The sequence below is a fragment of the Rhinichthys klamathensis genome, unplaced genomic scaffold (assembly GCF_029890125.1).
Source record: "Rhinichthys klamathensis goyatoka isolate OS25496 unplaced genomic scaffold, OSU_Roscu_1.1 h1tg000275l_1, whole genome shotgun sequence".
NCBI lineage: Eukaryota > Metazoa > Chordata > Actinopteri > Cypriniformes > Leuciscidae > Rhinichthys > Rhinichthys klamathensis.
Genome location: NW_026606794.1, coordinates 3,303,846 through 3,318,397, shown reverse-complemented (window position 1 = coordinate 3,318,397; position 14,552 = coordinate 3,303,846). Strand labels below are relative to the sequence as shown.

General features: G+C 37.4%; 1 protein-coding gene across 1 annotated transcript in view; it reads left to right on the top strand.

Moving 5' to 3' along the window:
• Window positions 1–1,130: 1,130 nt before the first annotated feature.
• The window catches only part of pde3b (phosphodiesterase 3B), a 59,704-nt gene continuing 46,282 nt past the window's right edge, over window positions 1,131–14,552 (top strand). Inside the window, exon 1 of the mRNA XM_056268614.1 lies at window positions 1,131–2,205. Within this exon, the coding sequence (XP_056124589.1) occupies window positions 1,312–2,205 (894 nt within the window). The 5' untranslated portion in view covers window positions 1,131–1,311. The remainder of the gene's footprint in view (window positions 2,206–14,552) is intronic.

Here is a 14,552-nt window from a genome sequence, read left to right as displayed (position 1 = left end):
CTACAGTTGTTTGACCTAACTAAAAATAACACCCGAAAGGGATAAGGTAATGTACATGTAACACGTTCATGAATGTGCAGGGGCTCTGTGGACTGATCCATTGGCAAGAAGCAATTTCTCTAAAAATATCAAAAGTTTTTGGCCAAAACGTTACAATATAATGTTAATGTAATTTAATAAAAATACAATTATTAATGTTAGTTCATGTATAACTGTAATGTTAACAAATAGACCCACAACTTTTGATTTTACAAAATGTATTAGTAAATGTTGAAATTAACATTAAGATTATCAAATTATCAACAAAAAAAAATTATCAAATGATGTAGAAGTTGGCCTAATATTGTTCATTTTAGTGCAGTAAACTAATGTTTAAAAGTGAAACCTTATTACAAAGTGTCACCATTATTTGTTATGTGGTTAATATCTTTGGTTGATATTTGGTGATATCATCTTTGGTTGATTTTGTTGCTTTTATAGAGGACATTGCAAAGAATGCAAAGCTAATTGAGAGACTCAACCAAAATTATCATAATATAATAATGATGTGTTTTGCAGTGTAAAACAGCATTTTAATAGGGGGTTCCTGGGTTGGCTGAGATTCTGGAACCCCCATTGGTAAGAAACAAGACAACTCAGCTGCAACATAATGTCTATGTAATGTTAGTGACCTCTTGTGGTGCTTATGCATTGAAACCATAGGGCCTGTTGGCTCATGAACATCGGAAAACGCGAATGGCTCAATACTCAATACTATTTACATTACTAAATACTGGCTTAGCTTAATTATAAGATAGAATCGTATAAGTATAAACAAACAATAAAGAAAATGGATGTGTAGCCTAGCCTACACACGACTCAAAAGTAGGCTATATCTAATATAGGACACACTCACAAGCTCCCGTGTTTTAGGTCTTAAGATCTTTCAACAAATATATACATAAAATATGTTTACAACTTAGCCGTCTAAAGTATTGTTTAAATATTGCAATAACGGTAGTAAATCTGACTAAAAAATGAAAAAATATAGACATAAATTGAAGGTGCGCGCGGTTTGGCTGCGCTGCAGAGAGAGCGCGCGTCTGTGTCTCGCGCTCTAGTCATTGTTACAAATTGTCGCACCTAGACGGCGACATAGAGCTCGAGTCTGCTAAAAAACAAAAACATTTCAGCCTCTTTTCCTCCTGGCCAAAATGCCTGAGCACGTTTGAGTGACCATGGAGCGCGTTTGCCGTCATGTAGTGAAACGTTGACACACGGAGGATTTATTTCGAAGGAATGAAAGTTTAAAGAGCACGGAAGGAGGACAACATGGCTGTGCGGGAGGACGGAGAGGTTTTGCACAGTAAAATCAGACAGCACGATGGTGTTGTTGGCAATGCAAACAGCGCGGAGAGCTTCAGGAACGGCTATGTGAAGAGCTGCGTCACTCCGTTAAAACAAGACCATCCGAGGGGCTTTTTATTCAACGTCTGCAGGTTTTGCAACGAGGATATCCTCAAGTCCAAACTATTCCGCGGCTCGGCTCTCTACGTGGGAGCGCTGGCGGTTCTGGCGCTCTCCTGTTTCATTTCGAAGAGCTTTCAGAGTAAACACGGCGTCTCAGATCTGCGGACTTTCCTCTTTGATTTCTCACAGTCCATCAGTCCTTTATTCAGCATCGGCTGCGCGTATTTCTTTCTGACCCTCTACCTGAGGCGGACGAAGAGGGAGAGCAGCAGATGTTGGCTTTTGTCCTTACCAGCATCATGCTACTTGGGGGATTTGATGGTCTTGCGCTTGTTGCAGTGGGGAGAGGAGCACCATCAGATGCAAATGATGGGCAGGTTGCTGTTTGTGCTGGGCTGCGTGGGTCTGCTCACCCTCATCCCCACTCTCAAACTTAAGCACAGCGTCCTGATCCTGGTCTTCGCCAGCCTGGTGTGGCTGCTGTCCTTCACCAGCCTCGGCTGCCTGTCTCCGTCCCTCAGGCCGGTGCTGGCGTGTATAGCGGGGGTCTCCGGCTCTCTACTGGCGCTTTGTTTTGATCACTATTACCCACCGAGGGAGACGGCCGGCAGGATTCCTAACACAGAGGAGAAAGTTCCCGTCATCAGACCCAGGAGAAGGTCCAGCTGTGTTTCTTTGGGAGAGACGTCCAGCAGTTATTATGGCAGTTGTAAGATGCCCCGCAGACCTTCATTACCCTGTATATCGAGAGAACAGGTAGGGGCTGTTCATCAGCAGCACACACTGATCATGATAAACCAGTTGATGTACACCTTACTATAACATCACACCTTCAAAACTCATCATCATGCTCATGATACACTTCATCAAACTTCTGACATTTCAAATGGTCCCATACAATTATAGAAAGCCGAAAAAACTCACTCCTGATACCCCAGAACACATATGTGATAGGCTAGGCTAATCAAACTCTTGGTCTACACAGTCTCAACCCTGATGATACACGTCCAGAGCATGCAATAGCCTACATACAGTTTATATCATGGATGTGATTAGTATTTTGGAGGATACACTGTTGTTTGGCCAGGTCTTAATGTTGTGTCAGTAACCTGTTGCCTATAGCTCCCAAATTTATTTAGGCTTGATTGTTTCACTGTGATGTAGTGAGATTTTTTTTTCTTTGCTTTAACATTTAAGTTTAAAATTGTTTGGTATTTTAGAGTGACCATGATGTACATTTTGGGATGTTTCAAATGGATCAAAATTGTTTTTAGGCCTTATGTGAAGTCTTGTTGATCCAGTAGTCCAAAACAGGCTGTTTTAGCCTATTTAAAATATTTACTCTGTTAAAATAGTTTGATCCTTTTTTAACAAGTTACGAAAACACTTTTAATGAAAATGTCTGTTTGAGTCATATTTCCTTATGGTCTCTTCTCAGTACAGCAGTAAAGCGTTTACATTTGATGCAGAAGATGTTATTACAGCACTCTTAATGCTGGTCAGAATGTTGTGAAGTGAGAAAAACAAAAAAACATACACTATTAATCATTGATTCAAACACGTGAAAAGTGGGGTATCGCTTGTCCCAGTGTCTGTGCTGCAAATAGAATGTAGAGTTTTAAAAGTTTGCCATTGATTGACTTCTTTTGCATTCTAGTGCAAAAGTTTTAACAAAAGTATTTGGCTTATGTTATGTGTGTGTGTGACATAATGGAAAATGAGCAGACAGTTTATTTAACTTTTTTAGACGCAGAATTTGTTATCTGTAGATTCTATAAATATGAAAACTTTGTTAGCTCATTAAGTAGGATATGGTGCTTGCAGCTGTTTGATTTTTTGAAACATCAAGCTCATATTGCCCAAAAAGTCAGCCCTGGCCAAGGGTAAAGGGTCATGTTTAAACACTAAATTCAAGGTCATCAAACCTGAATGGCTAAGTAAATATACTCTTAACATTGTGCTGGGTTTTCATGTAGTCATCCTGACTTGTGTCGGCAGGCAGTATTTCAGTGAATTATAAAAACATAATTCAAGTAAATTTGGAGTGAGCTATGCATGTTTTCCACACTAATTATAAAGAGTTTAGTCCTTTCTCTACTTGCTTGCACATAAAGCCATTCACTTTGTGCTTCAAGTGATTCTGAGTGTGCTTTGAATGAGTGCACTGTTCCAGTCACGCTCATGAATTGAGGTTTCAGTATGACCAGTTTCAGACTTTATTTTGACCTGTAAAGCACCTGTTCTTACTGAGCAGTAGCATCAGTTCTCTGTCATGGTTGGGTTGGGGGTTGGGGGGGGGGGGGGGGGGATCTGTAAGGACACCTGGAAACAAAATATCAAACTAGAATGAAAGCGAATGGATTTTGCTAAGTTTGCCTGCATTTCCATTCCATTTTGTCCTAGTTTGAATTGCAACAGTATTTAATTCTAACTTGTGTCTGTTGTTTGTGCTTATTCAATATTAATGTTCATGTGCCATCATTACTAATGACAAATGTATTGAAAATTTAAATTTTTCAGAATGCATAGAACAACAAATAATATTGAGTTATCAGGCTATTATATTTACACTACCGGTATTAATGTGTTTTTTTTTTTTTTTTACTAAAAAATGACATCCTTCTGTGCTTAAGTTGAAGCCCTAAGCCAATTAAAAGGGAGCTGGAAAAGTGCATTTCGAAGCTGCACATTGAACACAAACATCTATGTGTGTGCTCATTTTTTGTTTGAAGTATAGTTGTTTTACAGTTCATTTTAAATAGGTGTTTTTGTGGAACTTTTCTGTCTTTTTTTCAGTTTGAGTTATGATATGACATTGAGACACCGGTGTCTCAGTCTGATTCTCTCACTGTTTTTGATAGTTCAGCTCTTTTCCCTCTGTTCACTCGCACATGATCCCATTTAGATGGACCTCGTGAACAGCTTTTTATAAAAAAAATTTCAAAATACTTTTTCAGCTTGATTTTAAGAAATGCATTTTATTAGTATTGCTATAGTTTATTTTATTAATTATCATTATATAATTTAACATTGTTATTAATAGTAATAAATGTTCATTTTATATTTGTCACAACTTTAAGTAGGTCTAGTAAATTATATAGATATTTTTTCTTTATATATTTAAAAATATATATATTTTACAGACCTCAAAAGTGTGAGAGTGTAAGGTCATTATCAGTTGTAAAAAACCTCATGGGGAATTTGAAGTAAACAGGGTTGTCCTACTTCATGTTCTCCTGTCAAATTCATTGCTATGCGAAAAAAGTGTAAACTAATGGACCTTTCTTTGTGGGGTTTTTTCTCCAACGACAGTGTCGTGATGTGTGAATTTTTTTTCTCGGTTGTTCCGGCCAGTGCTGTGTCTCACGTATGGCCTCATGACTTTTTCACTCGCACAGAGTGAGAAACGGCTCCAGTTCTCTCTTCAAGCCACCTGTGACTCATTGCATTTTCAGCCCAATGTTCGTCACAGCCTGAGCTGTGTTTAGAACCCATGGCAGGATTATGGCTCTTTTAAGATAGACCACTATATGCGGTAGCCAGGCTGTTTGAAATGTTTATGTGGCTTGGATCTTTAAATCAGTTGATAATCATAACAAAGCCCAGTCACTTTTTACATAGCACATGGAGCAATGATTATATTGTGGAGATGTTGGAGGCCGAGGAGCGAACTATACCTCATTCCTTTTTGTGTTGCATGCACTTTCTGACAATGCTAACTTTATAACTGAAATTTAGCTGGAAGTAATGCAGTTACTGTAGGTTAAATTTGGTTTATTCTATCATTTTATAGTTAGAATTGAATTAAGTTCATACCAGTTCAACAAAACGCATGGATTTTTTTTTTTGTGTGTGTGTGTGTGTGCATTTTTTTGACAAGCTGAAATCGTCATCTGTGAAAAATGTGACGGTTTCCAAACTAAACTAGGAAGCATATCAGTTGTTTGCAGATCAGGTTGAAGATGTGTTTGTTTTATAGGAGTCACTGATTAGAAAGGATTTGTTTTTGTCAGGGTCTGTTTTTTTTAAGGCCAAAAGAACTCTTGAAGTGCTGGTTAATTCGAATGTAATGAATCTTTAAAGGTGACCTATAATTCAAAATTGAATTTACCTTGGTATAGTCAAATAACAAGAGTTCAGTGCATGGACATGACATAGAGTGAATCTCAAACTGTACTGTTTTCGCGTTCTCATTTAATTCACGTTTATGAAAAACACCCCTGAAAAACGGTCGGTTCTCCACACAATACCGACTGTGACGCAATAGTCGGGATCATTAATATGTACGCCTCCAAATATTTGCATAATGCCAGGCGGAACTGCGCAGCCGAAGCATGGCAGTTGCTCAGTGTGGATGTACACATGAACACAAAAGTATTTTTTAGTTCCTTCATCTGAGCCTCTGAAGAAACAATGGGTTAATTTTATTTTCTCTGGAAATTTTCAAACATTTCACCGACGACTGTTTCCTCAACTTGGGCCAATACAGAGCTGGCCTCGGATCGAGCTACCAAGCAACACTTTCTGATGTGTAATTGTTCAAGTTCAGACAGGTAATCTTTCTCTCAAAATCGTTCAATACTGTTTATGCATCAGTAAGTCAAGCCAGTGACTAAAATATCAGCTTCACATCGTTTCTTTTAGTAGGATGAAAATAATCGTATTTAAATTGTGAACAAATTATATACAGAAAGCGATCAAAGAACAATCTTTCCACACAGTTTATCTGGACACTTGCCAAACTCGTTATGAAATCAATGTTACTGCACAACGAAGCTTTTACTGTATTTACATCATCGTGTTTGCATTGGTGAAAGCAGAGAGAGTGCAGAAACTGCTTTGCAATGATAAGATCTTCATTCTCGCGATCAACACGTCATCTGCTCAATGCTCATCACGGCAACATTTTATGTGATGGGAATAGATCTAAATACTTTAAAAACATCTCACGATTCGTTAATCTCGATAGCTGTTATAGTAAAAACGTATAATAGCAGTAGTAAAAGTATTCGGGAGAGAGTTTCACATGTAATGCGTTGCTATTTCATATGCAAGCATGTCAGCCAATCACAGCAGTGGCCGCGGTTACACTGAATCCCACAGCAGACACGCCCCTTCAAACAGAGTGTTCAAATCAGAGGCTAAAAGCAGGCTAGGAAAAATGCAATTTATTTCTAAATTATGATTATTTTTTATCTAAAAAACATACTAACATTATAAGGGTAACCCAGGAAACATTATAAAATAAAAATAAAAAACATTCTAGGGCACCTTTAAGAAACTTGTCGTTGCTGTCGGATGGAAACCTTTTATATCCAAAGACGCTACTTTTCAGGAAATGGAAAAAAACACTATCCCCTGGTTTCACAGACAAGGCTTAAGCCTAGTCTCAGACTAAAATGCATGTTTGAGCTGTTTTAACTGAAAGCAACTTGCACTGACATATCTTAGACATATCTTAGTGCCATTGTTTTGTCTCAAAATGCACACCAGTAAGGCACGTTTATAAAAGCTACCTAAATGTCTAAGGCCTAATCCTGGCTTAATCTAAGCCCTGTTTGCGAAACCAGGCCTATATTTTTAAAATAGTTAAACACAGCGTTGTCATATTTGATATTGTGGCTTTATATAGTCAGACGTTTGCATATGTCATTATTATTAACATTTTACAAAAATTATTTGAGGATTTCGGATATACGTGTTTTGTCCGTCATTAGAACGGCCGCATCTGAGGCAGTAAGTAAGTGCATCTCATCACGTTTTCATCAACTTACAGTTATAAAGTTTACTGTAGCTATGTGGGCGCTCAGTTATGTGTCATTTGGCCAAAATCTCATGTCACTTAAGACAGGCTATTTAAGGCAGTAAGTAATGACTTGACGACAAATGCAAAACTAAGACACTCTTCTCCGCTCCTCAAAGACATTAGCCTTTATAAATATATATATGAACACTTCAGATGCTAAAGCCTCTATAAGTGCCATCTGAAATTTTCATTTTTATCAAGCTTGTATGTTTATGTTCAGTTATTTCACTTGAATGGCAATGAAAATTACCTATTAATTGTCATTAAAGTGAAATTACTGAACTTAAATATGCGAGCCTGATAAAAATGCTCATTTTAGAAGAAAATTTCAGGTGGCACTTTTGCATCTGAAGTCTTCATATAGTTTTTTTTTTTTTTTTAAATAAAGAAAATGCTGTACTTTTTCGAACAACCAGTTCTTTATTTACTCTTGCATTGCAAACAAGCAGAGACGGTCCAAAATATATGGTGGCACTTCATTCAGATAGAAGCTCAGTTAGGAGGTTTTAACGACAGTTTAAAGATCCAATGTAGTTACGAGGTTTAGTCACAAGCTCTTTTTAATACTTTTCATTTGTTAAATATTTGCAAAACCCACAGAAAGACGTAAAGGGTGACCAATACGCTGATTTCACACAGCCGCCATTTTGAAATCGAAAGCTAGGCTCTAGTGGGAAGAACCCCGTAAGTACAGATAAACAACAATGCCTTGGACTACCAACCTGAAGCTGCTGCCGCGATTTACACTATTGGATGTTAATATCCAATATAGGATATGTATATAGTTCGTTCCTGCTACTTTTTTTACGTTCTGAATTATAAAGAAAATCATTTTATTTCTAAATGAATTTCACTGTATATAGTCTAAAGTATGAAAGAAATGTATGTACATTTTTAGAATAACTAATTTCTACATTTAACACAACAATACGCCATCGCATTCGCGACTCTCCTATGATTAAAGGCGACACTTCCGGTTTTCTTCCCACCGGAGCCATTTCAAAATGGCGGCTGCGTGAAATCAGCATATTGGTATGTAGGCTACGTACGTAGATCAGCAGCATCACCCTATAACCCATCATGAGAGGCTTAACTGGTGTGGTCAGTCGGTCTTTGCTTGCTTCCCGTTTACACCAAAAACGATAACTTAATTGATAAAGATATAGTTATAAAATCAGTTTGAATATAAAGAATAGCAGAGTCCTCACCACAACTATAATGATAACAATAGAGCGGAACGATATCACTGTAATTACTTTCAGAATGTTTTTTTCCAGCTGATGAACGATAAAACAATTACAGCAAATCAGAATCCATCCTGCTTGAAAGAGCTTGAGCTTTTAAAGCGGCACATGACAAAACTGCAGCGCATGCTCAGAATAAACAGAACAATATTGTCCGCTGGTGTGGACGCTAATATTGTTATAGTTATCTTTTTAGTTATTGTTCTTTGTGTGAACGGGCCTCTAGTCCTCCTAGCAAACTTGTAGTGCTGTACATTATTCCTTATGTGGAAGAAACAGTCAATGAAAAAGTGTGGTAAATATGCTGCCTAATGTGAATGTTCTTGCTATAGTTCCTGTCTTAACCAGCTGAGCAAGGATGCTTTTAGTTGAATTCGTTTGAACCATTGTGCAAGTGCAATTTTTATTTATTTATTTATTTATTATTATTATTGTATATCTCATTTAGTAGTTGACAGTACCTATCTAAACTGCTAGACCATGGCTCAGACTAAATTATTCAGATATGAAATGTAATTGTTATATGATTGAACGCCTTTGCAAAATTGTATGTAAATTAATGAACAGTGCTTACCTTTTGAAAGTCGTTGAAAACGGATACTACAGATAGAGGGTATTAAATCAGAATACATCAGATCACCATTGTTAATATGCAAAGTCAAAATTTATGGAGGTTGTTGACATATTGTCTGTATCATTATAAAAACATTGGTAATAAGTTAATTTCATATTCATTAGTATTTCATCTTTAATAAACAACTAAGGATGATGGTTTTTTGTGTTTATTTTGTAGAAGTCACGTTTCTGTAATTTTGTTTTTGTTACTATCAGAATGATTCAGAAAGCTTGAGACTGGAATGCAGTTTGGTCATTTGCTATTAGTGGCTCGTGTTGATATGGAAGCTGTGAAGTTGGCAGTTGTTATTTGTCCCTGGGGTGTTTTGCCATATGGGTTTATAGAGAGTTTGGGGTATTTCGTGATGTTCGTGGTCTCAAGAAAGGGGAGAGAATCAGCACAATCACTACTTGGCTCATAGCTATTTTCAGTTTTGCCAGCTTCTGTGAGTTTTAATATATTGTGTTTAGGCAGGGTTTCGGCTAATCTTTTTCAACACAACAATAAATGAGGGTCCAGAAGGTTTAGAAGCACATAAGTAATGCTGCATTCACAAAAGGTTAAAATGCTGTCATAAGGGCCTGTATCATACTCCACATAGATCTGACCAATGTTTATTTGATGAAATACAGTTTGTTTAACAGCTTACTGCTGATTGTGATAGTGTTTCCATTATTGTGCACTCTGGTGAGAAACTGCTGTTCTTGGTCATGCTGTTGTTTCTATTGGAATGGGAAATTGAAGGGAATTTCACTGTGAATATTTTCTATTCAAATTGTATCAGAAAGTATAGTAAAATAAAAAATAAAAATTTAAAGTATCTCCAAAAAAATATTTATTATCAGTGTTGAAAACTGTTGTACTGCTTAATATTTTTGTGGAATCCATGATACGTTTCCATTTAAAAGTTCCTAAAAAAATCATACTTTTATCAAACAAGAATCTTTAAAAAATGTGTGTGTGTGTGTATATATATATATATATATATACACCATACAATAATCCTTGTGACAATCAAACCACTCAAACCGCTTTTCATATATATATGAAAAGTGGTTTGATTGTCATAAGGATTATTGTAAATTGAGCACTGTTATTTGCTGTATGAATTGACAACATGTGAATGGCCAGTGTGTGTGTGTGAATGCCAGAGAGAGGCCATGTGTGCTCACAATAATTTCCCTCAGTTGAAAATGAATAGATCACTTTTGCAAATGAGATGCCTGAATGCGGGTGATGTCCTGGGCCGGGAATCCCCTGCAATGCATTCGGCACATTTGGAAAGCGCTCCATATTATGTATTTATGAAAGAACAGCTAGACTGACAATTCATAATTCATTGGATTTGAAGCGGGATTTGCATTTTGCCGCAACTGAGGTGTTAGTGAGGTGAAAGTGCGTGCAGAGATTCACAGTAAAACATCATCACCCGAACATTGGTTTATGTAAGCTACTCAAAAATAAGAGCAATCGCATACGTGAATATTTTCATTCGGTATAAAGGCTTTTTTACGCCCAAATCTTATTCTACCTTTCTTTGGCAAAGTTGACGCTTCCCCCATTAGTTGTTAAGTTTAATATATGGAAATGTCCTCTCCTGCCGAACGTGATGCTAGTGTGTTTATCTTTGAATAAATACAGAGCTAGTGTTCTTCAGGCTGTGATTCAGTCTCTACATTTTATTTTGGATTAAGCAGAAGCATTTGCAGTCACTCATCAGCATGAAGTGTGTGTGTGTATGTGTATATTTAAGGAATAAACCCTGTGTGGTATTACATGGCCTTCTGCCATGGTGTGTGCAACAATGATGTTGTGCCACTCTCTTTGTCTCATTGAGACTTTTGAAACATCAGCTGTTGCTGTGATTTACTGTAATAATACAGAGGACTAAAAATAGTATAAGACAAAGGCTGTCACACAGTAAGCGTGGAGTTATTGTAAGTACGGTCAGCAGTATTTCTTTGTGAATTGTAAAATTTAGTTTTATTATTTATTCTCATTTATTACATTTTTCTTTTAAGTTTCTCTTTTTTTGTAAATACACTTTTAACATCTAAGTGCAATTTACAAATGATTTAATTTGTAATTAAAGTACAATCCCTTATTAGTTAAAATGCATTACCAGCCATATACACAGTTGTATTTGTAGTCATATATAGTAGCAAGTAATGCCTTTAAGCAACCCTTAAATATAAGACCGAGAGAGAGAGAGAGAGAAAAGGTGCGTGTGTGTGTGTGTGTGTGTGTGTGTGTGAGACGGTGGAACAGTGGAGTGGAGCTCCTCTCAGCTGTCACGTTCTCCTGCACTAATGCCATGTGGAATGATATAACATTGACGTCACTAAGTGGTGACGTATGAGAGTATGTCTGCAGAAAAAAAGGCCAAGTTTTACTTATTGCCATGTACAATTTACTGACTGCCTCCTCAACGGCATGATCGGAGTAGAGAACACTCCGTCCATACCGAGAGCTCAGAGACATGATAAACCGGTCTGTGTGTGTGTGTTCTCTCGTAGAGGTGTGATAGTTTCAATATTACTATTGTTTTCTTTAGATGAAAATTACAGTTTGAAAAACAATGAGAGCAGTACGTTTCAAAAATGCAATTCATATTCATAAATGAAAAGGATGACGTGAAACAGCTTAGGGTGTGAATCTCTGAGAATGCCTTTTAAAACAAGTGAAAAGAGAATGGGGAGGCTTGGCCCTATTATGAGTGAGATTAGGCGCTGTGATCTATTATTGGAGGGCAAGTGTGTTTTTACTCTCATTCTCTGAATGAGGTGGTGTGTGTGTGGGGAAAAAGAGGGAGAATCTTGAGGAAATTTAAAACTATTCTCACATTTTGGGATTAAGTTATATATTCAGGCTGCTTTTTTTCAGAGGAGTAACTGGCATCCTTTTGCATTATTGGTGGTTATGTGTGTTGTATCTGTTAACACTGGTTAACAAATCCTCTCTCCAACCCAAATTGCAAATTTAAAATGAGGAGCAGTGGCTAGCCGACAGTGAGGAGAGATCTTTACACTGCACATCACTCTTATTTAATAACAAAACTATAATAATAATAATTATTAATAATTTATTAAATTAACAATAATTACAGTTTTTATAAGAAACCCCCCATGATGTTTTTTTTTTTTTGTTATAATAACGATTCGCCTATTATTGTTAAATTTACAAATTTGGTTAGTCTCAGCTAGATTTACAGTGCATTCACGATGTAATCGTGTTTGATTATCTAATAATGTGTTTGGCTGGTTTTAATGTGAAATGTGCTCTTTATTGAGGGGAGCAGTAGATAAATGTGTTCTGTTGTGCCAGGAACCGTGCCAAGCTGGAATATTTCAAAGGTTGATGCTTTCCGTTGCATTCTTCGCATGTCTCTCAGTTCGTAAGTTGTCTGTTGCATTTTAAGGTAGATGCGTAGAAGCGTAACATAAAACCAGCTGTTCCTTTTTGTTACTACCGGAGGACCCCTCTTTTTTTTCTCCCAGATTTCCACCTCACAAGATCCTGACGGCACCTGTAGCGCGAGTAATAAGTAGTGTAGCGTGTTGAGGAGGAAGGGGTTAACAGAGATCAGCACCGCTTCTGTCTGCAGACTGAAACAGGATGCAGCGAGTGCATTGTCAGCCTGCTGGTGTGAGTGCAAACAGATGAGGAAATGCTGGAGTGGCTACTCCAAAACTCTGTTACCTTGGAAACCGTTTGCGTCATGATCGCCAGCAATTAGCTTGCAGCTCTTTAGTTTTTCATGCTGGCTGAGCGAGCTGAGCAGCGGTTGCTTAAAGCGTTGAAGTGCCGCTGTTAGTTAGGTTACTAACACACCGGTACCTTTTTAAAAGTACATCTATAACTTTTATTTAATACTACCATTTTTTTCCCCTCTTCTTACCTCCTTGGTTTTTTATTTGTCTTGATGTCTCGTTCAGCTTCAGTTGCTGTTTTTTCTCTCACAAGTGCAGCAGTGGTTCCTTTAATACATTACATGTGATTGACATGACTAACATTGATAAATATTATTAATTTAGCACAGGGGGAATATTTGAGGACAAGCTGTCCAAGCCAAACTCTTGTCAAATTGTACTCTGGCGGTTCCTCATTTCCCCAGCTTCTTATCTGGCCTCTCTCTCTCTCCACAACTGTGTGTGTGCGCGCTCTCTCACTCGCCGTATCCATGCAGTGCTTTGGTCTACATGTTTTGGGGACATTAATGGAAACAGTTGAGAGATAAGTGAATTTTCCTGGATGTGTTAAAGTGACAGGTTCACACCTTCCCTTAGTGGACAGGGTTGAAAGTGGACCAGAAGACCCATGGGTCAAAACAGGGGACGTCTGGCACACCTCCCTTCTTTATATTAGCCACACAATTGGCACTGCTTATTGGTTTTAAGTAGGCCCAGGGATTTTCTGCATGGCTTATCAGGAAAGGTTTATTGCACCATAAGGTTCCCAGACACTCAAACATTTAAGGTGGCCTAGTAGCTCTTAAGTCCACAAGGAGGTTGTTGATCCTTGTATGTGTGTCCTGCATTTGAAAAAACTGTTTGTTCATTTGACCGGCTGCGGGGGTCGAACACATGGTCAGGTCTGACGGAAAGGAGGGAATTGTGGGTCGTATGTAGAGTTCATGGGTGAATTACTGAGCTCGGGAAGCCTGTGTCAAATTTGCTTAAAGATCGGATTTTCATGACATGAGAATGAAAGGCATGCAAGATTTTTTTATTTATTATTAGAGTACCGGTAGTTACACTTCGCAATTTAAATTTCACAAATTTATTTAAAAATACTCTAATGAATTCTGTGATTTTTTTTTAGCAAGATTTATTTTGAAGTTTTTTATTTTTTATTTTTTAAGTACTATAATTTTCATGATGAATACTTTATTTTTCTTTCTTTTTTTTTAAATATGTGTTTTATGTGAATTATTCTGTGTAGACAAGAAAAATGTATTAGCTAAATGAAATTGGCCTGATTTGAGAGTTTTTGGAAAGCTTTATTATTAAAAAATAAAGTTGCATGTGTGTGTTCATGGAAGCATTAAATTACTGTGGTAATGCATTATGCCATTGAAACACAAGTATCTTAAAAGCGCTGCTGCTCTCCTTTTCCCTTCTTTCTTTGACCATCTGTCTCTCTCTCTTTCTCTCTCTCTCTCTTTCTGTTTCTGTCTTATTTGAAAACAGTGTCAGCACTGCTGCTTTTACATCAAAAGACTGTTGCTAGGTGACTGCTGACGTCAGTGGTGGCTACAGAGGAAGGTCTGTGTGTTTAGCTGCTGAGAGCGAACCCCACTGAAAGAGGGCAAAACTATGAAACGCTGTTACTCACTACCCTGCAGAAAGCTGAACTCCTGGAAGAACTGACCTAAATATTCCAAATGTTTCCTTTTCTATTAAAAGTTTTTCACTGTGAAAATGTAATGCTAATAAAA